This window comes from Emydura macquarii, unplaced genomic scaffold, assembly GCF_026122565.2.
Source record: "Emydura macquarii macquarii isolate MOO-44397 ecotype Brisbane River unplaced genomic scaffold, CSIRO-AGI_Emac_v2 contig_2681, whole genome shotgun sequence".
NCBI lineage: Eukaryota > Metazoa > Chordata > Testudines > Chelidae > Emydura > Emydura macquarii.
Window position 1 is genome coordinate 2,289,709 of NW_027132818.1, and position 22,224 is coordinate 2,311,932.

The 22,224-nt window shown below is 46.4% G+C and overlaps 1 protein-coding gene and 1 long non-coding RNA gene across 2 annotated transcripts in view; one reads left to right on the forward strand and one right to left on the reverse strand.

Annotated features, from left to right (window-relative positions):
• Positions 1–5,970: 5,970 nt before the first annotated feature.
• Positions 5,971–9,118, reverse strand: OLIG2 (oligodendrocyte transcription factor 2). The gene is made up of 2 exons (XM_067565645.1): positions 9,017–9,118; positions 5,971–8,045 (listed from the first exon to the last, which is right to left on the reverse strand). The coding sequence occupies exon 2, from the start codon at positions 8,006–8,008 to the stop codon at positions 7,133–7,135; it is 876 nt and encodes a 291-aa protein (XP_067421746.1). The 5' UTR covers positions 8,009–8,045; positions 9,017–9,118; the 3' UTR covers positions 5,971–7,132.
• LOC137164706 (uncharacterized) overlaps positions 8,467–22,224 on the forward strand; it is a 57,343-nt gene continuing 43,585 nt past the window's right edge. Inside the window, exon 1 of the long non-coding RNA XR_010923173.1 lies at positions 8,467–8,646. This is a non-coding gene — a long non-coding RNA (uncharacterized lncRNA). The remainder of the gene's footprint in view (positions 8,647–22,224) is intronic.

The following is a 22,224-nucleotide window of genomic DNA, read 5'->3' on the forward strand; positions in this document are numbered from 1 at the left end:
GTTAGAGAGTGAGCGATCTGCTTCTGAAGCTTGACATTTATTTCTGTTGTTATACTTGTTCCTCCAAAGATGTTGCTGGTCTTGTAAATCACGGTTTCACCCGGTCTCATTCAGTTTTTAACAAAAAACGTATTGAAGAAAGAGATTATGCACCTTCTAAAAGTCTTAAGAGTACCAGTACTTTTCAAAACAGTGTTTGTTGAATAGAAAATTCTTCTTCCTTTGTGAATACTTATTCTTACTGAGCCCTTTTCATTCCTAGGGCTTTACAAAAGAGAGATCCTTACTCTCCTTTTTACAGAGGGGGAAACTGAGGGACAGAGATGGAATAGAACCCAAACTCCCAGTAATAGCCACAACGCCTCCCCGCTAGTCCTGCTGATTTCAGGGGAAGACGTTCTGGCTTTTACACGGAGAGAAAGGTATTTTGCTGTTGATGCAGCAGAGTTACTGCTGTTTACCAAGCCAGCTATTTGCGGGATGCAACGTGGGGAGCGAGCTGTGAAGCCTATTCTAAATGACTTGTTCGTTGTATTGTATTTAGTGAAAATAGTTCGAGATTCGGCTGTGAATTGACGAATATCACTAACAACATTGGGAAGCGTATTGAGGAAACTGTTTTCTAGTGGGACGATGTGGGACATGTTATAGGCTGGGATATGTGAAATCAAACGGCACCTTTGCCTCTGTGAGAGCCCGATCCCACTCGGGTAACTGCACGCCCTTGATTTGGGAACTACATCAAACCAGTCACTATGCTGTAGGTCGGGAGGGGGATCGGGGGAGGATTCTTTCTTTTCTTCAATGACTAAGAATCGGTGGTATAAACAAATTCTACTGCATGAACACCAAGGAGAGTGACTGGAACCCAGCTCGTAAAAACATACGAAATTGTTACCACGAGGCTAGCCAATTAAAGCAATTGGTCCCAGTGCCAATTCATGATAAGCGGGGCCTGCTTAATTCAGTGGGAGACAAGGGAAGGGAGCCAGAATAGGAATTCTCAATTGAGGACTGCGTTATTCTACATAGCTCCTCTCACTGTAGCGTTGAGACTCCATCCCTAGCAAGAGGGAAGGCGGGGTGCAACATTGCGGCCTTCCTGCGAATCTTCAGGACCACAAATAGGATTACAATTTCTCCCTTCCACCCCCAACTGTCTCCTCCCTTGCTCCACCTGTTAATCTTACGGAAAGGCCCCTGGGTAGAAGCGTGCGATCAACGAGACAGCCGTGTAGATTTAGTAGCTTCTGGCCTCTGCTGAATCTCTGCATCTGTCAGGGTGCTAATTACTGCCTTTACCAGAGACAAAGAACAGTTCCTAATGATGCTCCCTCTAATTCTCACCTGCTCCTGCCCTTCCTGCAGCATCACTATCTCACCAGAGCAGGGCTGATCTAGAAAGCTTATTTATTGCCCCTTCCTGCTGATGGAGGAAAAGCAGCTAAGTAGGTTCAACTGAAAACTCATGAGAAGCGGGGTTGGGATAACTGTCTACATGGAGAGCAGCACATGGTGGGTTAATACAGGAATTTACAGAAGTCTTATTCTGGAGGCGTTAAAAAGAGCTACTGAGACGGCTCTCCTATTGGGTAGTGATTTTTTAAAGAGGTGCTGAGCATCCACAGCTCAGCTATAATGGGGGTCTTGAACCGTCAGGTTCCTAGGGACCTTTTTATTTAGAGGTTCCTTCCAGTGTCGTATCTTCTCTTATACCCCAGTGCTGAGCTAACCTGCTTTGGATGACCACGTGGCCATATTTTCTACTTCTTTTAAATGATGGCTGGGAACTGTCTGTTTGCTGAAATTGCGGCAGCAGGTTGGGGCCCGATCCCGCATGCCTCCCTTCACTCTCTGGGAGTTTAGCTTGCAAGATCCATGCGGGATCAGGCCATTATTGAGAGCACAAGTAGTTGGAAGTAAGTGGTCCCTAGCGGCGCCCCGCAGACAGAAGGGTGATGTGGTTCCTTCCCCCAAAGAAGGAAGCCAGTGCCTTAGCATCATGCTCATACACTGCCAGGAAAGGGAATGAGAAAAAGGCCCTTGCTTTCCAAGACTCACTTTGAGTGTTTGGCTTTTGCCAGACGCTGCTCAGCTCGCAGTTCTAACGCGATGACAAAACGACTCACCTAGGTCTGCAAAATGTAAACTCAAATATATTCCATGGGCTAGTAATTCCTGAAGGTTCGTACCATCGATGCAGATGGCGGCCAAGATAGCTCAGTAAAAAGGAAATTCAGCAGGGTTCACATCAGTTACCCTCCGATAAAGAGGTAGGGGAATCCTGCCCCCTAAGGGCTGCTAACACCGTGATAGTCGCCTGGAAATGCGGCAGGGTTAAACCCGGGGGCTGCTTAATCTTTCTACTAAAAGACTAAACGCTGTTTGTTTTAGAAACCAGTCCCATATTTTCCACGTTGGATGCCAGCAAATGAATCAGTGGGTTAAGTCCTGGCTGGCCACGGAAGTCAGTGGGGCCAGGATTTCACCCATTGACTCCTGTCTGGTCTGAAGCTTCATGAGCTACGCGATGTACAACGAATGGACGTAACTTTGGGCGATGGGGTTGGGGAGTTTTGCCCCTGCCTTGGAGACACGCTCATCTGTCTCGTTTAGACGGAGCTGGCCACCTTCCACATGGCAGAGAACCTTTACTTTCATCACACCATGGTGGAGATGTTCCGCTGGTGGCTTCATAGCTGAGGTTTTCTTCCGATCCCTTTCCGCTGGAGCGGCTAACCCATTAAGGCCCAGTTTGTTTCTGCTGCTGTTTGCAGGTGCTCTGAGAAGTTTGGTGCTTAAATAGCTCCCAAAGCGACTCGCTTTAACTCTGAAGGTGGCGGCGGGGTGAAAAGCAGAAAAACTAAACTTTTTTTAAAAAACCAAACGAACAAACCAAAAGCAAGTAGCTCTTGCGTGTGGACTGCTCGATTTTATTTCCCCCCTTTCCAAGCAATTCAGACTGATGTATAAGGGAGAATAAAGGTGTAGCATTTAAAAAAGAAATGCTTACGGCGGGGGCTATTTGACGAAAAACCTGAGCCCTGAGAAGTGAAGAGAGCAGAGGAAAACCCTTTCTCAGCTAGTGGGATAGGATAAGGTGCCCCGCGTTCCAAGAGGGGAGGTGAGCGAGGCGGCGTGTGTGTCGCAACGTGTGTGTGTCGCTAAAAGTCACTGTGGACTCTCTGCCGTGTCTAATGAGCGCCTTTGGTCTTCCACGCAGGAAATCCCAGCGGATGCTCTGGTCACCTTCTTTACACAGAGTGCGACGTTAACTTACGAAAGAACCTCTGGTTGCGCTCCTTTGGGAAGCAACCCAATTCTGGGCGTCGGGGTGTGTATCTCGGGGCGTCTTCCGAGCTGCCTTCCTCCAAAGCCTTGGGGAATAATGTGCAAAGAGAGACTGGCTTCGCGGGCCAAATTGTGTTTGAGACTGTATCTGCTGTTCAGAGTAATCCTGGGAACAGTAATAATCAGCACAGGAAAGGATGATCGCCAGTAGCAATTACTAAGGTTTTGTGTCTGCCTGTTGTGTTCCGGGAGCAGCCCGATATCCAACTTCATCCTCCCGCTGTGCCAGGTTTTCACTACCAAGTAAAATGCTGTGACAGTCGGATCCTGCCGCCCTTGGTCCTTGGTGGGAATTTAGCTCTGGCCCCTAGCTTCTTAATTGTACGTGGGTAGGAATTAGCTTAACGCAATGCAACGTTTTCCTGGGGGGGGAGGAGAGGGTTTAAAGGCCATATCTGCGCGCGGAGAAGGGTTTGCTGGTTGCTCACATTTTCCAGGGAGTGCGATCGTTTAGGTGGCACTTGCGTTGCAAAGTTTTCATTGAAAAAGTGATGACAGAGAAGTTTAAAACCCCTCTCCCCCTACCACACTCACTCCGTTTCCAGTGTCACCCATGAAATCCGTAGGGCTGCATGGACCTATTGGGGAGGAGAATGTCAGCCCATCAAATGCGTTTTCATCTCTTCTTTCTGCTTTTTGGTTTTTTTTTAGTCCCATTCCTCCTTGACTCTCCCACCATCGGGAGAGAAAAGGGTTTATTTGGAAAAGTAAATTCGGAAAATGCATGTATTTTTTTAGCTTCCCTGAGCGAGGGGATCAAGCTGTGTGTGTGTTTAAAAAAAAAATCCTAAAGAGTCCTCCTTGCAAAAAATGAGCACATCTCTCAGGCTCCGTGGCCTTCCTCAGACAGACCCCCAGACCCATTCCGCACGCCGAAAGGGTTAATGTGGAGTTCCTTTGCCAACTTCGCAAATGTAGCTCGCTTTTTACCGACGCTAGATCTCCTGGTAGCCTATGATTTATAATCTTCAACTCCGATCCTTGGCTCCTGCTTCAGTTGGATTTAAGCACCTACTTAATCTCAGTGTATGTAGGAGCCGGGCCTAGGTGGGTTAGGCTGATACCCCAAGTATTTAATGTTCATTAAATGGAGGATAATATTAATGTCTGTTACACATCGGCAGAAGTTCAGCGATCTGCCTAGAAGAAGTAAGAAAAAATAGCCCCGCCCGTGGGAGTTCAAAAAGGGCTGATCTGTAACGGAACTCAACCACATTGCCCCAAATCAATTGAAATACCCGGTGTGGAAGGAGCCTTCCCCTGGGTTTAATACTTCGACACCTGCAGGATTCTCACGCTAGCTAAAACGGAGATCCATAAGGGCGCGCACTGCAATCTGCTTTGGGAATTGCTCCCAAATATTCACATTTTGAATAAAAATGCCCCCAGAGAACTGAATTCACTTCCATTCCCTAGCAGCTTTTGTGGGTACACAAACGCCTTCTGGAATCTCTTTGCGTAGATACATGGAGTTTTTATGTCATTAAAAAAAATGGCTCTGGAAAAGATACAGGACGTGTCGGCTCTATGCTGTGCACTTTAGGGGTAAAGTCAATTGAAGTTTTGCCTGAATAAAAAGCTCAGGAGCGGGATCCACTGAAGTATTTGCTCTCCTAGGAGTAAGAAACTGAGAGGCAGGGTGTGCAAAAATACCATTGCTAAAGCATCTCTCTGCGCTATTCAACAGAAAGACGTGTTATTGTGGGGGAAGTGCCAAAAAGAAGTTAAGCAAAGTAGTAAATAAAGCTGAAAACACTCAGGAAGAGTTAAATGGGCAAATGCTCCAGCTTTTATGGAAGCAGATAGGATTGCTGCCATTTTTTTCAGCAGGTGTAGAATTAAGCGCAGTGTGTGGTATCAGATGTTAAGTATATTAACAACCAAAGCAAAGATGCTTATTTGAAAAGTGCATTTATCTCTGCTTTTTTAGGGGGGGAGGAGAAGGCAAATTAGATTTTCATTTTTTAAAAAGCGAGGAAATAAGGCGTCTTTGCAGTGCAAACCATCTCCACATACCTACCCTTTAAATCAATTAAAACATTTATTTGGGAGGTTTTTAGAGCTGGAGGTTTAAAGCGCAAAAGAACTAAAATTTTGCTGTAATATATTGTTGTGTCTGAATATCTCAGGACAGGATTGTTTAAATAGGCAAATACGTAGATATCCAATGAAGTTGAAAGGGATCCCCCAAATCATCTTACTTTCAATTTTTTGTCTGAAGTCTCCTATTTTGAAATATCTAAACAATGACCATGCAACATCAACCTGCGTTTAATATTTCCTTCTCATAAGCAATTCCTTGTCTTTGCTGGATGCTGAGTTTTGTTTAAGAAAATCTTAAAAATGTGGACCTCATAAACTTGGTTAATTGATCATTACTCTTGCTTCTTAGAGAACGGATGGGAAAATAGTTTAAATTAGAGCCTTGTAAAGAATATTAGAAAAAAGGGCTGGAAGTATCATAAAAATGATCTAAATCCTTTTCTATCTGTTTATTTGGTCTGTTGAACCAGGATGCCATATTAATATTTCTGAAAGTAATCATGTCTGGTTTTCCACACCTGGGCTTCAGCCACTAGACTTCCCAAAACATAAATGGATGGAAAAATGCAATTTACTTAAAATGTTTTTTTTATTTAAAATCTCAAGAGTGGATCATTTATTTTGTTTTTGCAACCGAACAAGTAATAAATATTATTTAGCAACTTTTTTTTTTTTACAAAAATAAACAGATGATAAAATCTCTGCAAGGGGCAGTAATTTAAAAAGTTGTTATTTCAGAAACAAGCCCAAGTTCTCAGTATTGTAACACAGGCAGTGTGGCGTTCCTACATAGAAAGCACATTAAAGAGTTTTGTAACTTTGTTAAAGGAGGCAGAAAAGAAAAACGTGTTATACTCTAAAACAAAACAAACCAAAAAAATCCGTAACCATTCATAAGATTTCCAGTACAAGTGCACAAACAGAAAGCTCAAGCGAAACGGACTTACATCATCATTGGGACAGCATATTTACAAATCCAAAACCCAGAAAACTTTGCAGGCTACATTTACATCAACAGCCTTCATTCTTGCAAATTATGTAGGCAGGAAGTGACCTGCCGGGTGCTCCGAATAACTACTTTATATATCTTATGATATGAACCAGAAAATGTTGAAAGGGTATATGTAAAAAAATAATAATAAACAAAAAACCCTATGCAATTTTGGTTACTTCCGTTGAGGAGAAGAGTCTATAACTATTTTCAACTCCTACCAAAGTTAAAAAGATGCACATATATTAGTTTAAAAATGTTCTGTGTGTTTACACAATTGCTATTGAGATTGGACAAAACATCGAGTACTGTACGTTGCGCTGGCCTCCTCCTTTTCCTGCTGGAAATGATGGAGGAGAGAGGATCAGTTCGGCGTGGAGTCACTTGCAGGAAGAGAGAGGAACTGGTTTTGTTCATTTTTCTCTCCGATGGGCTTCAGTGATTAGTGTCCTCGGTCTGTCTCAGTTTGGTGGAACGTGTTTGAAGGTGTCGTGGGTGGTCTTAGGATCAACTTATAGTTGGGGGGCTGGTGGTGTTTAAAAACCTTGGACGAGACCGGTATGTCCTTGTAAGTCCTTGTATGTGCCTGTGTTTTTGAGGGAGGCCCCCATATACAGTCTGTGTCCCAAATGTGGTGACCGCCTTTCCTCGGGGCTGGAAGCTCGAGTCTCTCCCGAGTCCCCCCCTTGCTGCTGTAGATTCTCTCCCTCTCCCCCGCCCCACTGAAAGCGAGTCCCCCCCGGCGGCTCATTTGGTGTCGGTGGCTAATCTGGGCAGACTGGCTGTGCTCATGCTGGAGACGTGGTGGTGAGGCGGAGCGGGCACCTGGCACATGCTGCACGGGCAGGGCATTCCTCCCCAGTGCTGGAAGCTGCTGCCCAGCGGGGCCGAGGCTGCGGCGGTCGAAGGCGACTTGAGGAGCCCGTGAGGGGGTCGGATGGAGCTGACCGCGGAGAGGCCGGCTCCGGGCAAGGAGGCGCTGGAGACCGCAGCGGGGGGCAGGATGGGGTGGTGCACAGGGTGGGAGGCGGGGTGCCCGGGGTGCCCCGGGAGCGGGGCGGAGTGGGCGGCCATGCCCCCCGGGCAGGCGGAGGGGTGGAAGCCGGCGTGGTGGCCGCCGTAGATCTCGCTGACCAGGCGCTTCATCTCCTCCAGAGAGTTGGTGAGCATGAGGATGTAGTTGCGCGCCAGCAGCAGCGTGGCGATTTTGGAGAGCTTGCGCACCGAGGGCCCGTGCGCGTAGGGCATCACCTCCCGCAGCCCGTCCATGGCGATGTTCAGGTCATGCATTCGCTTGCGCTCCCGGCTGTTGATCTTGAGCCGCAGCTGCTGCAGTTCGGGCTCCGTCATCTGCTTCTTGTCCTTCTTAGAGGAGGACGACGAGGAGGCCGACGAGGAGGAGGAAGACTTGAAGCCGAGCTTGTCCACCACCACCACCCCGGCCGCGCTCATGGCGCTGCGCAGCTCGGCGCTCAGCTCGGGAGGGGAGTCGCTCTGGGTGGAGCTGGACACCGTGCCCCCCGAGAAGCCTCCGCTGCCGCCTTTATTCCTAGCCGAGAGGAAGAGGTCATCGGGCTCCGGAGAGGAAGGTCGGCTGGACACCAGACTAGCATCGGAGTCCATGTCCCCAGCCAGGGGAGAGCACCGCGCACCGGGCTGCCTGCAAGGAGGAGAAACCAGAGAGCGACCTCAAATCAACAGGACAAGAAACGCTGCAGTGTGACAACCTCCACTTCACCTCCATAACGCTCCGGGCAGCTCCTAGCCACCCCCGTGGTGGGACACGGCCCGACCTCTTCGTCCCAATCCCCAGCAGTCTCTGCCAGATCCTTAATGGGCGATCTTCCTAGCAGGATCCGGCATACCCCCGTCCCCTTCGGTCACACGCCTCCAACTTCAGCAGCGACAGAAATCCTAAATCCGTTATCGTCTCCCTGCTAGGACACTTGCCAACGCCCACTCCACACCCGAAGCCAAAGCGTTATTACACGATGTCGCCCCGGATTCTTTCCAACCTCTCCTCGCCCTCCTCCCCGCACCCCTCTTTCTCCACCCCTACCCCAAGATGCTCACTATATAATTGTCCCCGGAATACTTTCCACTTCTTCCCCCGTCCGACAGCAAAACCCTGGATCTCCCTCCTGCTGCTCCTCACCCCACCCACGGCAAGGTCGCTGAATGTGTGACTCTTGCACGACTTGTTCCCGAAGGAAGGTCACACATTGCGCACCGAAGCAGGACAACAAGCAGCGGCGTCCTAGGTAAGCGACTAGCGTTCCTGGTACAAGAGTCGCTGAGGTGGGGCATGGAGAGAAAAGGAATCCCTTTTTCTCCGGACAGACCTTCCTAGCCAGAGAGGACATTCAAAATCCCCCTCGTCTAGCCCCGCATCTGTCCCCTCCCTCCCTCGCTCCACAATCTTCATTTCAGCCCGGATCGGCGCCCGCGGCGAGAGGCGGAGACCGGACCTGCAGGGCGCGCGGTTTCCCTTGGAGAGTGTGGGGGGTTCTTTCCAGCCCCGTGTATTGATTTGGGTGTAACGGATGACGGCTACCGTCGGGGCTGGCGGATGCCTCCCGTATAAAGTTAGCTGCCGCAGGAGACAGGGAGTGAATTGGTTTGGGAACTTACTGTTTGCAGAGGGATCCCTTTGGCAGGACGGCCGCGCTCCAGCGCCGCTGGTGGTTGTTACGGATCACAATAATAATAAGCACCTTTTGGCGTCTCGACGGTGTTTTTATAGGCACATCAGCAAGCAGCGCCGGATAAGAACAATGTTATTGTCCTGGAGGGGCCGCTGCACCAATAAGCAAAGTGCTGCCAGGGGGCTGGGAAACTGATGTCATTCCGGCTAATTCCGCTCAATGAAACGGACTCAGACACGCTCCTTCGCAGCTTCAGCCAATGGCGTCTGCCAGGAGGAGAGACCCAGAGAGACAGGAGGGAGAAAGAGAGAGACCTTTGTCAGACCTAGAGTAAAATGTAACAATGACAGCGTTAGGAACAGCTGGTGGGGGGAAAATAGACCAAACAAACCTTAGTCCCGGCGTAACAATAACATTTTGAAAGGGACGGCATTAACCCCCCCCCCAAACACTCCACCGGCCTCTATCGCTGGAGAGTTTTCATAGGTTTCACAAACACATCGGTATTTGCCCCCCACCCACCCCAAATGTAAACACTCACCAGGCACAATGCAACCCTTCCCACACTTACTTAGCCACTTATCTCCAGGCCGGGCAGTCTCCCATCGCACCCAGACACCACATTTCAGGGCAATGAAAGGCATAGAGCTCAGGGCTTTTCCCCCGTGAAGATCCAACTCTAAAACCATTCGGCGTGAGCCCAGCTTTGCACTCCCCAGGGGAATGGCTGCCCGAGGAAAGGTTATTTATCTTTTCTCCGCTTACTTCAGGAAAGAGGAAGAAAAGTTATTGTTAGCCCATCCCATTTTGTGTGAAAATATGCACAAAGAAACAGATGTGACTGAAGTGCTGGGATCAGACAGCGAAGTTAGCAGGAGTCACCACGTGTATATCTCGCTCAAGCGAGCACGCTAGGCCTGTTTAGAAAACATTTCCTTCGTTAAAGTCCCGTGTACAAGAGCAACCCTTTGTCACTGGCATTGCACTCCAGGGGCACTCACTTATTTACAAGGTATTGTTGGTTAGCGCTCGCTTAAAAAGATCCTGCCTACAAGGGAGCGCATCCCCAACACTGAACGCTTCTTGTGCGGAGTGACACTCTTTGGAGGGAACCCTGCTTCCTCACTAGAAACTTTAGTCGCCCCGAAAGCCCTCGGTAAGCCAGAATTTCTGAGCACTTTCCCCATCTGCAGAAAAGACATTTGAACTGCGGAAATAATGCTGGGTCGTTTTGCAAGCAGTGCCTCACTGAGCGCCTGTAAACGAGTGTGAATGAGGTGTTTCTTCGCATCTACAGGCGGGCCCCTTCTGTATCTGAGTTAAGTTCCTGGGCTTAGTTTTTCCTTTCATTTGTGTACCTCCTGGTCCTCCCCTTCCCCACAGCCCTGCAGCCTTTGTTGTGTTATTTTTATACCCGTTTGTTTCCCAGCTGGCTCGGCAAGCCTGGATCAGCCGTTAAATGTGTATTTAAAAGGTTAAGAAGTGAAGCGTGGCAATGTGTTTCTTAACGGTTCTGACGATGATGATCCATAGCAGCTCAATTAGCGAAATCTGTCACAGTGACAGGCTGGCTCGGGAGCCCCTGCCTCGCCGCGTGTGTCCGTCCGGCTCGCCGGGTCTGTGTCTGCGCCAGCAGGAGCCTGTTGCGTGCCCCGGCTTCGGAGAGGGCATGTGTCTGTGAGTGTGCTGCTGGGTGTGTGAGTGCGGTGATGGCCCTCCCGTGCGCGGTGTGGACGCGTGCTGAGCCTAACGCGGGGCAGCGCGGGTCTGGCCCAGGGTCTGTGCGCGTCGGTGGTTGGGCATGGCTGTTGGATGTCCGTGCGTCAGGCCTGAGGCTGTGTTTCTGTTGCATTTCACGAGTGTGGGGACTCTGCCTGTGAGAGAAGGTGTCCGTGTGCGTGCCTCTGCCAGTGAGGACACGGCTAAGTCTGTGTGCCTGGGCGGCGTGGGCAGGCGGAGAAGGGGGGTCGTTTTGTGCTCTGGAGATCAGCCGCGGTAGGGGAGGCCGGACACATATTCAAAGTTTGCATTTCACGATGAGAAAGTAATTAATCCGGCGCAACAATCCTGCCCTGCCTTCTGACCGATCCATCGCGCTCCTGCGCCTGTTGTTAGAGTCCCATAATATCCAGTGAAACCCATTCAACCCGGAAGCGTTTCACCCCGTCAGGCAGAGCCTGCCGCGACACTGGGGAAGGGCCCTGCAGGCCTTGAGAGGATATCGGGGGAGCCCAAAGAGAAATGTTCCCACGTGTTTGTCATTCTAGATTCACGGAACAGCTGGCCTTGATCCCCAGTAAACAGAAGGCGATGGAGCCAATTTAGAGCCTGGGTTTTACGGGGAAGAAGTGAAAGAACCTCTCTCTTCCTCGTCCCTTTCAGTCTCTGAAAGCTGCTTGAATGCTGAGTATATTCTGCATGAATTTGTCGATATAACGGGACACGACCTAGGCGGAATTCGGGTTGCCAGCTACAGTGGATAAACCTCGGTAACCCAAACTCATTACAATGGCCACTAATCCGGGTTTATATCAACACCTGCCACCTAGTGGCTCCCGGATAAAAGCTCCAGAACTTCTCCCCAACTGTGCCGCGCTGAGATGGTTACTTACTGCCTGGTGAAATATGGAATTTAGGGTTTGAAAACCCCCTTCCTGTTTCCCTGTTTCCTTCCTTCTCTTTATCCTCTCCTGCCTTCTCCCCTTCAGACTTTCCCTTTAAACTCTCCTTTCCTTCGGTCCCTAAAGCATTGACTTTACCTCTGCTTGTGACATGATGTGCAACAAGTGTCCATTCTACAGAAGCAGCCCACCCTTGCTAGTGGGATTTCTCTGTAGAAAGCTATGTCTGTCCACTCGGCAGCTCCGGGGGCTTTGCTCTGTTTACTGTTCGTGCCGGAGAAGCCGGTCACATAGTAGGCTCAAATCGGCGGATATGAACCGGAGACAACCGTTTCACTGAGGCAGGATATTAGTCACTCCGTCTGCTTTGGGCTGTAGCTGTGTGTGTCTCCGAATGCGTGCGTGTGATTCTCTGAGTGTGCGTGTCACTCTCCCTGGCTGTGAAGATGCTTGTGTGTGTGTGCCGGCGGGGGTCTGGAAGTGTGTGGGCGGAAGGGGGTCTGTGTGTGTGTTTGGAAAAGGTGGCAGCGAGAGGTTCACATTTTACAAGGAAATGGTAATCCGTCCCAGGACAGGCAGGACATGGACTCCGAGCACTACTGACGGGGCAGTGGGTTGTGCAAGAAAACACACATTCCAGTTTCACTACCAATGTCCGTGTCAATGGTCATCAGCCAGGAGCCCTTTCGGATTTATTTTTGTTGGTAACCCACAAACACAAGATTATTCAGTCCGATGTGTTTTAGGCTCGTGCTACTGAGTCCGCATTATGGAGGCTTTTACACTCCTTAAACGGGAGAGAGGGCACAAAATTAAGTCGATGCAGAGCATCACACTAACACTTTACATTACAATATACACGCTACATTACATGACATTACAATAACACGTTATTTCAGGCGGAGTATGCACCAGCGGAATGATTTATGGCTTTCAAATATATTTAGAACATTAAGTAACGTTACCTAAGGCTGATTTTTAAAGCTGGAAAAAATATTTCCCTTTGTCAGTAAATTTCCCGTTTGAACTTTCATATCCAACACCTCAGCACCTTGGCTTTTCACAGATTCCTTTTGTTCTGTCAATACTGTATTGTGGTTTTAAAACTGACCCGATCCTGCACGTCACACTCAGCTAAAATACCCATTGACTCTCACTGTGAATTTTCCCTCAGTAAAGATCTGGCCCACACACAACGTATCAAGTGTACATCAGACACAGAATGATCAGTTAACCCCCAAATTCCTATCACTGTTATAATGATTTATTATTTGCAATAGACCAGGGCCTCATTGTGCGAGGCGCTGCACAAATATCTTTCTATTCTGACTTGTGCCGCTCTGTAGAGGTCTGTCTAGGCGATTTAAAAATAGTTTTACCATACTGATAAGTCTGACAAACAGAGAGTCCCGTTTTGCATTATTTGTCATTAATATACAGAATAATGGTTTGATGGGCGTGCTCTGGAGAGTTTCTTTTGTAAAAATGGATAGCCACGTCAGCCTGCGGAGTGACTCTTAATTCTCTCCGAGAGTTCAGCCCGCCGTGGACATTAAATGATTTGTGAAAAATGTCTTAGTGATTCTGCGCGGTTTTCAGGGGGATTCGGATTTCAGAGGTGATCTAAGCAGCCTGCGGGGCAGCAGCACTTGCTTTGTCTTTCTGTCAATTAAAAGCCACACCGGCAGAGAACATCTTTAGTGCGGACAGAAGGCTATGGAACTTGGTAATCAAACTCCACTCTCCTGTAGTCCAGGTTCAAAGTCTTGTACCTGCAGCCTAGCTCCAAATTTATCTGCTGTTATTTTACTATTTCTGTTGTGAACAATCGGCACTGCAAAACCAATCAAAACCTGAGGCTGCTGCATCTAGACAAGTAAAATAGATGTGAACAATGAATGAATCCCACTTAATGTTATGTGCTTCCTCCCCGGGTTACTTTGGCTAGGTCCCTCATTTTGAAGCCACGTGGCGCTTCTTCCAGGTTGAGATCCGGACAGGGCAATTTTAAGACCTTTGTAGGCCCTAGGCACACTTGCCTTGGTAGGCCCCCGACCAAAATAACTAATTTGATTTTAAGCTATTGATAAACAGTTTTTTCAATACAAGAAAAATTATATATAATTTTTTTTTTCATAGGCCCTGAAAGTTTCCTAGGCCCTAGGCACTGTGCTTATTGTGTCTAATGGATAATACAGCCCTGGATCCGGGTATTGTAGCAGACAAAGGATGCCGTCCAAGAGGCTCCAAGTTAGAGAGCTCCCACCATCCACAACTTCTTGAGTGTTACGTTTAAAAAAAAAAGTCTTTGCGGGGAAGCCAGCACGCTGGGCTGAGAGCACAGATGGCTGTTCCAGACACGCTAGACGTTGAGGGAAGCAGGAGAAACAACTTCAGGGCTGCAGAGGAGGCCAGAGCTTGCGCTGCCTTAGGCCTAAGCAGTGAGTTTCAGGCCGAGACTCCAGCCCAAGGGTTGATCACCAGAAGGAAGTTTTAGTGCAGACACGCAAGGCTGCTGTGCGCCTGGAGCCCAGCTCGCCTGTCTTTACAACCACGCACCTACCTAATGGACTCAAGTAAAGAGATAGGGCAGGGCCTCCTGAGCAATCAGCTCTTGTGAGTTTCCCCCACCACTGGCTTTGTCTTGTTCTGTTCAGGGTGGGGAGGGGAGAAAGAAAGATCGCCCACCAAATAAATGTGAAGCCAGGGTTGCCAATGATTTGCTGGACCTTTTACTCGGTCAGTGAAGAAAATACAGGACTAGTCTCTATTTTAAAATATCAGGCAAACCAATCCTAATGAATGCATGCAGGCTGGAGCACCTATTTCCCTTCCAACCGTTTGCAAGGTGTTCTCAACCGATGTGACAATTGCCGCCCTTGGAGGGATTCGGGCTAGAAATCAGGCATCTCCAAAGAGGGGCTCTGAAAGTTTCTATCCCCAGCTGCTTTCTAAGGCAGTGCTATTGGGTTGCACTGAGGCCTGGTCTACACTGGCGACGTAGGTCAATGTAAAGTCACTTACGTCAACCTATGTACACCTGCCTCTTCACTGGCACTACTGTTAATTCAAATTAAGTCGCCTCGAAAATCGACTTAATAAGACCACCTCCGCAAGTGGTGTAGCGCCTAAATCAAATTTGTTAATTCGATTTAGTGTCAGTGTAGACACAACTTCACTTAAATCGAATTTATTAGCCTCTGGGAGGTAGCCCACAATGCCCCATTTTGACCGCTCTGGACAGTCGCGCTGTGCTGCTCTGTGGTCACACTACCAGGAAATGTCCCCTCCCCTCAAGCCCCAGGAAGATTTGAATTTTCACTTCCTGTACTGCCAGCGTAGAGAGAGCTTTGTCACTGTTCTCCGCATAGCTACTGCAAAGCCCAAACGCGCTCCAGCATGGAGTCAACTAGAGGACTTAGATCTCATCGGGCTGTGGGGCGAGGAGTCCGTTCTGGCTCAGCTCAGAGCCAGCAAAAGGAATCTGGACATTTACGGGAAGATATCACAGGGCATGCTGGAGAAGGGACACAAGAGGGACACTCAGCAGTGCCGCATAAAGATCAAGGAGCTGCCAGGGAAGCTAACATCTGTTCTGGCTCCTCGCCAAAAACATGCCGCTTCTATGATGAGGTGCATGCAATTCTTGGTGGTGATCCCACCACAGTGCCGCCCCGCAGCATCAATACCTCTGCTAGGTCACAGTCCATGGACAATGATGAGGACTCCGTGGATGACGAGCAGGAGGCTGAGGAGAGCAGGGTGCATGAGAGTGTGCTGTCCGTTCTCTCTGAAAGTCAGGACATATTCCTGACCCCAGAGCAGTCCAGCAGCACACAGGACAGCACTAATGATCCCATGGAAGGTACATCTGATGAGGTTTTTTTCTTCTTAGCAGTTCTGTCCTTTTACATTGGGTGTGGAGGGGGGGGGGGCACGAAGGGGATTTCAGACATTTCGGTGACTGTACTGGGGGGTTACCCAGGGAACAGTTTATTTATGTGATGAGAAATGCTACGTTTATCATCAGTTGATATCTCACGGAAACGTTCATGTATGTAATCTGTTATCCTTCGCAAAAGTTTTCAGGGGATGGCTGCCTTGTTCCTCATATCTTGTTCCGGAGGGATTTGGTGGGTACAGATATCGATGGGGGGGGTGGTTTCACCAAAGGCAAACAACATACAGGAACAGAAATCAGTCCTGCATCTCATTGCAGAACCTGGTTTTCAAAGCTTCCCTAATGCAAAGCGCTCCGTGGTTAGCTCTCAGCGTAGTACTGGCATCTGGCTGCTCATAATTGGCGGCCAGTCTTTCTGTCTCCACAGCCCAACCCTAGGGGAACCGCTCACCCTTCGCTTCACACACATTATGAAGAACACAGCACGCAGCTATTACTCATGTCCAGCCTAGTGAGGAGACTTCTCCATCTACCCTTTAAACGCTCAAAGGCAAATTCTACAACTATTCTGCAACTGCTTAACCTCTTATTAAAACACTCCTTGTCGCTTTCAAGATGACCGGTGTACGGCTTCATTAGCCAAGGGAGCAAGAGGTAAGTAGGATTCCCCAGGATCACTATGGGCATTTCCATACCCCCAATTTGAATTTTTTTGGTCTGGGGAAAAAAGTGCCCACCTGCATATTAGAGAACAGCTCCGAATTACAGAATATGCACGCGTCATGCACCTTCCCAGACCACCCCACATAGATGTCGGTGAAACGACCCCTGTGATCCACAAGCCCCTGCAGGACCATGGAAAGGTACACCTTGCGGTTTATGTACTCAGTTGCTAGGTGGGCAGGCGCTAAGACAGAGATGTGCGTCCCATCAATGGCCCCCTCCACAGTTTGGGAACCCCATCGTGGCAAACCCCTCCACTATGTCCTGCACATTTCCCAAAGTCACTAGCCTTTGTAGAAGAAGTCTATTGATGGCCCTGCACACTTGATTCACGGCTATGCCCACTGTGGATTTACCGACTCCGAATTGATTCCCCACCAAGCGTAACAGTCGGGGGTTGCCAGCTTCCAGAGAGCAATGGAAACTCTCTTCTCCACCGTCAGAGCTTGTCTCAAGCAAGTATTCACGCGCTTCAAGGACAGTGCCAGCTCCGAGCAAAGTTCCAGGAAAGTTGCCTTTCACATTCGAAAGCTTTGCAGCCACTGATCATCATCCCACAGCTGCATAACAATGCGGTCCCACCAGTCTGTGCTTGTTTCCTGCGACCAGAACTGGAGCTCCACGGACTGCAGATGATGCGTTACAGCCTGCAGCAATCGGGAATTGCTCTGCTCGATGGCTTGTAGCAGGGCAGCCTCAGTGGCATCGCTGTTGTGTGTGCTTCGGCTTCTTGCTCTACTTTGAAAATACTCAATGATAAGCTGTGATGTATTTGTAATGCTCACAATTATAGTGCAGAGTTGAGCTGGCTCCATGTCTCTGCAGCAATAGCGATCACCGGGAGTAAAAAAATGGTGCGAAAATACTTTTCCTGTTTGTTTGGGGGGGAGGGGGGAAAGAAGGGAGGGAGAAGCAGCGTTGCATCATGGGACGATGACACTCGTCCCAACAGCCACTGCAGCTAGTTGCACTGTGGGATAGCTGCCCACATTGAACTGCTTTGCAATTTGAATTAAGAGTGCTCAGTGTAAACTCAGGAGACCTGCACAAACAGCGTAGTGTATACATGCTGCTGCGACTTCTAAAAATTGGCTGCTGAAAGTCAACTTAAAGTAAGTCGACTTCACTCGGCAATGTAGACATGGCCTGAGTAATCATTTCACAAACAATCTCCCGGACTGTCAAACGTGAAAGGGTTCGATTTTGGACTCAGATCTGCAGGCTGAAAACGAAGGGCACAAAAAGATCTGCCGCTAGAGAAACAAATTCCTGCCAATCCACATGCTGACTGTTTGTCAGCAACAGAAAACCATTCAAAACACCCAGATGCAGCTTTCCGGCTAATTAAGACGGTCTCTGTCAAGAATACTGGAACATTTCACTTTAATAATCGAACAGAGCACCATGATTCAGTATCATTTCTCTATCTAGGAAAAGTGCAAATACATGCCACGCTTCACTAAACCATTAACACTGAAACCATCCATTCAGAGAACCTTTTTGTGGGGGTCAGACAATGTTACCAGCAGTCATTTCCCCCAAATGCAAAAACTATAGAAGCCCTAAAAGCCAAAATCTGATTTAACTGAGGGATGTAGAAACTCACAGTATTTCTTCCCTGCCTCTCGAGAAAGCTCTAAGGAGGAAGGAGTTCTGGGGGTTGAAAACTGTTTTCTTGCAAACTTTATGGCCCAGAAATAACTTGCCTTTGGTTAAAAAACGCTCTCAGACCTGGAAATTGTTGCAACGTTTGCGTAGAGTTCTGTGCAGTCTAGCAGCGATGTTTTTTCACTGGCATTTGAATTCTTATTTGAGAACAGATAATGTAATAACGTTTGAGTTGCAGAGCAGGCTTGTCAACAAAAGTAGTGTTAGCCAAACTGACGGAGACCATATAATGCTATAAAGATGAAAAAGATTTCAGCTGATTCTCACCCCACTGGTGAAATATTCTCTACTGCTTCCAGTTCGCTTTTAATTTGTGACAAATAAAACAGGCAGGAAACTACTGAGTATTTGTTTTGTGTTTTTTCTGATAACCAATTTATATAATCTGCCCTGTTCAAATCATGGATTCAGTCCTGCCCTCACAGAAGCTAATGGCAAAATTCACATAATCTTCAGAGGGAGCAAGACTGGCCCTCTAGAAATTTAACTGATTTATCTTCTAGTTCAGGGGTCTAATATTGAAAACTCTTCCTCTTTTGAGTGGTCCCACTGAAGTCAGTAACAGAGGATTCCTTGAGGAGCCATTTGCCCGAAGTTGGTTTTGACAAATAAATGTAGAATTGAGCATATTTTATTACTTATGAATATTTAGTCTTTTTAAATCGGATCTGTAGGTAACTAAAGCAAGAATGAAGACTCTCGGGGCTTTGGATCAGGTTTTTTATGTAAAAAGAAGGTCTGAAAGTTTCCCTTCTTCCTGAGTTTTGTTTTCTGCTGTTCCTCCACCCCCCAGGATAGACAAGACCTAAATTTATAATGTAGACTATACAACTGAAGAACTAGTAAATTTATTACATCAATGATACCAAGGAAGGAAAACCTGGTTAACTGAGTGGGGAAGTAATTTTTATTCTGATGGTTTAAATCAGTGGTTTGTTTGTGTTAACACTTCTTTAACGCAAATATTTGATAGAAATACTCTTTGTGTCAAGGACTCAGCACACCTATCCCTACAGTGAAAGACTGGGGTAGCTCCCAGTCTACATGGAAGCCATCCAAGAGGTCTTCTAACAAAACTGGGAAAAAACAGTCTGGATATTCTCGTATTTCTGGGACAAAAACAGGCAGGGAAACCAACCAAACTTTTTTTTTCTTGTTTAAACAGAAAGATAGCTCTAGTTATAATTAGAGCAGGATAGAACATTTTCAGTGAAATGAAATTTTCCTGGGGAAAGTTTAGGGAGAAGTCACACTCTATAGCCCAGAGGTTAGGACACTAACCTGGCATAGAGAAGACCCACAGTCAAGTCCCTGCTCTGCCTGATTTAGAGCAGAGCTTTTCATCCCAAATCAGGCTGAACCTGGGTCTCCCGGGTCCCAGGATAGGCCCTTAACTGATAAGGTCTACACCTCTCTTCCCAAATTGAAAAACTCAGGTATCAGTCAGAAAATGGACATTTCAACACAATTCCTTTTTCACAAAAACAGTAGAGAGGGTATGTTTTCACTCCAATGTGATATGAAAACAAATTTCAAAATCTAAAAAGTTGCTGCAGCAGAGTTGTTATCATCCGACCCACTCTAGTTATAATATACCATTCATTACATTGATGGCCACAACAAAATAAATTATTGCATCACTTTCACTGCAAACCCTGGACCAAATTCTGTTACTCTTACTCTCTTTGGGATTGATCTGAAATTGATAAGTATTGCCATTTACTTCAATTGGAATGTGCACATGAGTAAGGCCACACACAAAAATTGACCCATTGTTTTGAATAAGCTTTTAATCTAGCCCTTAAAATTCAATTCAATCTGAAACTTGGAATAAAAGATTTTACTTCAGAATCTGTATTACTACATAATTTGGGGTGGCAGGTAGAGAGTGTGGGAAAAGAAGAGGGGAATGTACATGTATAACATATATGTGATTAAACACATAATAATTCTGATTTATATATTTATTTATATATTTGAATGCAAGATAACTTTTGTACACTCCTATAACGTCAAACAATTTCATTTAAAAAGCTGCAGTTGACAAGAAATCAATCCATAATATAATTTAATTGTCTTTGTAAAAAAAATCGTTTACAAACTGCTAAAAATGCAGTTTGGAAAACAATTTGCAGTAGCTAGGTCCTTTCAATTAACATTTTCTAAGTTGTATTAGCATGTGTACTCCTTGCTGATGATGCATCTCGGGCAAGTTCACAGGAGGGGACAGAAATGACGATAGAGCACAGTCCTGTAAATGTTTTATGCACAACACTGCTACTGAAGTCAGTGGGAGTTCTGCATTCAGAGGGTGAAATCCTGGCCCCATTGAAGTTAATGAGAATTTTGCCTCGACTTCACTAAGGTCAGGATTTCACCCAGAATGTCTGTTCCAAAGCTCATTGAAGTTAATGGAAAGACTCCCATTGACTTCAAGGGGTTTTAGAACTGGGCCAGGGTGTTTTCAGTATTAGGGTCACAGTCTGTCTCAGGCCTTTTATGTGAAAAGAAGGATCTATGCAACGTCTATCTTTATAGCTGTATAAGCATTTTTAATTTAACTATCACAAGGATGTCTTATAACAATTCTGAAGGAGTCTTTTGGGGCTATTAGGTAAGGAAACACTATTGGCACTGTTAATTCAGGCACTTTAAAGTAAGGTCCCTGTCCATATTATTTAGACTGTAAACTCTTTGGGGCAGGGACTGTGTTCTAGTCTGTTTGGATAGAACCCAACACAACTGGCTGCTGAATTGGAGGAGGGCCTCTTGGAGCTACTGGAATTTATATAATAAATAATTATTATAATAGCAATAATAAATAATGCATGAAATTCCCATTAGGCTTCATAATATAAGTGCTCCTGGTGCACAACTCCTATTAACTTTACTACTGCTAAAAAAGCTAAGGAATTTCACGGAAACACACACACTGAACTAATTATTAAAATTGTGTTGTAAACTGACAAAGGCAAGGAAACAAAATTAGGGCTAAAACTCAGTCCTTAATTTACCCAGTTGGCCCAGTTTTATAGCATAAAGGGAGTGGGGCTTACTAAAGTACTCAGCCTTATTTTAACTGTGCTCCTGTTAACTTTAAAACTTTAAAACTTTGAAAAACCGTACCCATGTTCAATTCCTATGTCATCTGAAGGCAGCAGAGTGAGTTAAGGCTAGACAGAATTAAATTCTGGGCAGAGGGCTAAACTTAGCCCTGGTGCAAGCTGCATATAATTTCATTGAAGTAATTGGAGTTGCACCTGCTTACAACCACAGCAGAATTTGGTGCAGGAAGCCATAGTCTACCATCATTTCCATGAGTGCAGCCCCATTGCTTTCAGAGAGGTATATCCCATGTAATAGAGGGCAGGACACGATCTAGAGTTTTAGCTTTAATTTTGAATTTCCTGTTTGGTTGATTAGTCACAAGTTTACTACTCTTTTAAATGTCCCCTTTTCTCAGTGTGTGACTAGTCCATATTATACATTACACCTTTTCCATTTTATAACTACATTTTAACCGAGCACTATGAGGTGCTTTTGAAGGTTCTCATTAAAGACCACAATAAATGAAAGTTCAATAAATGTGAAAAGATTAATATAGAGGGAAGGAGGTGTTTGTGTGCGTGTTTGTGATTTTTCACATTAACACTCATTGGACACAAAGTTTTCCTCAGCCAATTGCTATGTCCTTTCCCAGTGAACATTTCCAAATTGCTTCCTGTGCTTCATGAAAAGCTGCTTTAAAAATCCTTTGATTTACCATGTGTATGATATATTTGTTTCTTTAGCCTACATGTTTTTTTATATCTGTTCTTCATGGTGTCCAGTCCCTATGGCAAGTCTTTTTTGCTTGTTCAGTGGGGTTGTGTGATTTTTTTTAACATATATTCATCTTTCATAATAACAATAGTTAATTATGTTCTCATCATGATCACTTCATTTATAAAGTTACTTCGAATGCAGGAATTGGAAATTCCTAGCTCTGCTGTTCTTTAATGTATGATAAAGAATGAAAAATAATTAATAGAATCTTGGTACTGAAAGGCTACATTAGATATTTGGCATGATTTCTCTTAATTTGCCAAAAAATTTGGTGGGGGGAGGCTGTAGCCTTGTTATGTCATCTTGGGACTTGCATTAATGGAGTAACAGCTGAACTAAGTGTTCAGAATGAACATATCAAAGAGCAGAGTCTGTACGACACCATCTCTTGTATTCCATGATGTCAAAGGTTGCTGCAAATATATCCCTGGCTTTCTGGGTGGCATTGTTTAGGAT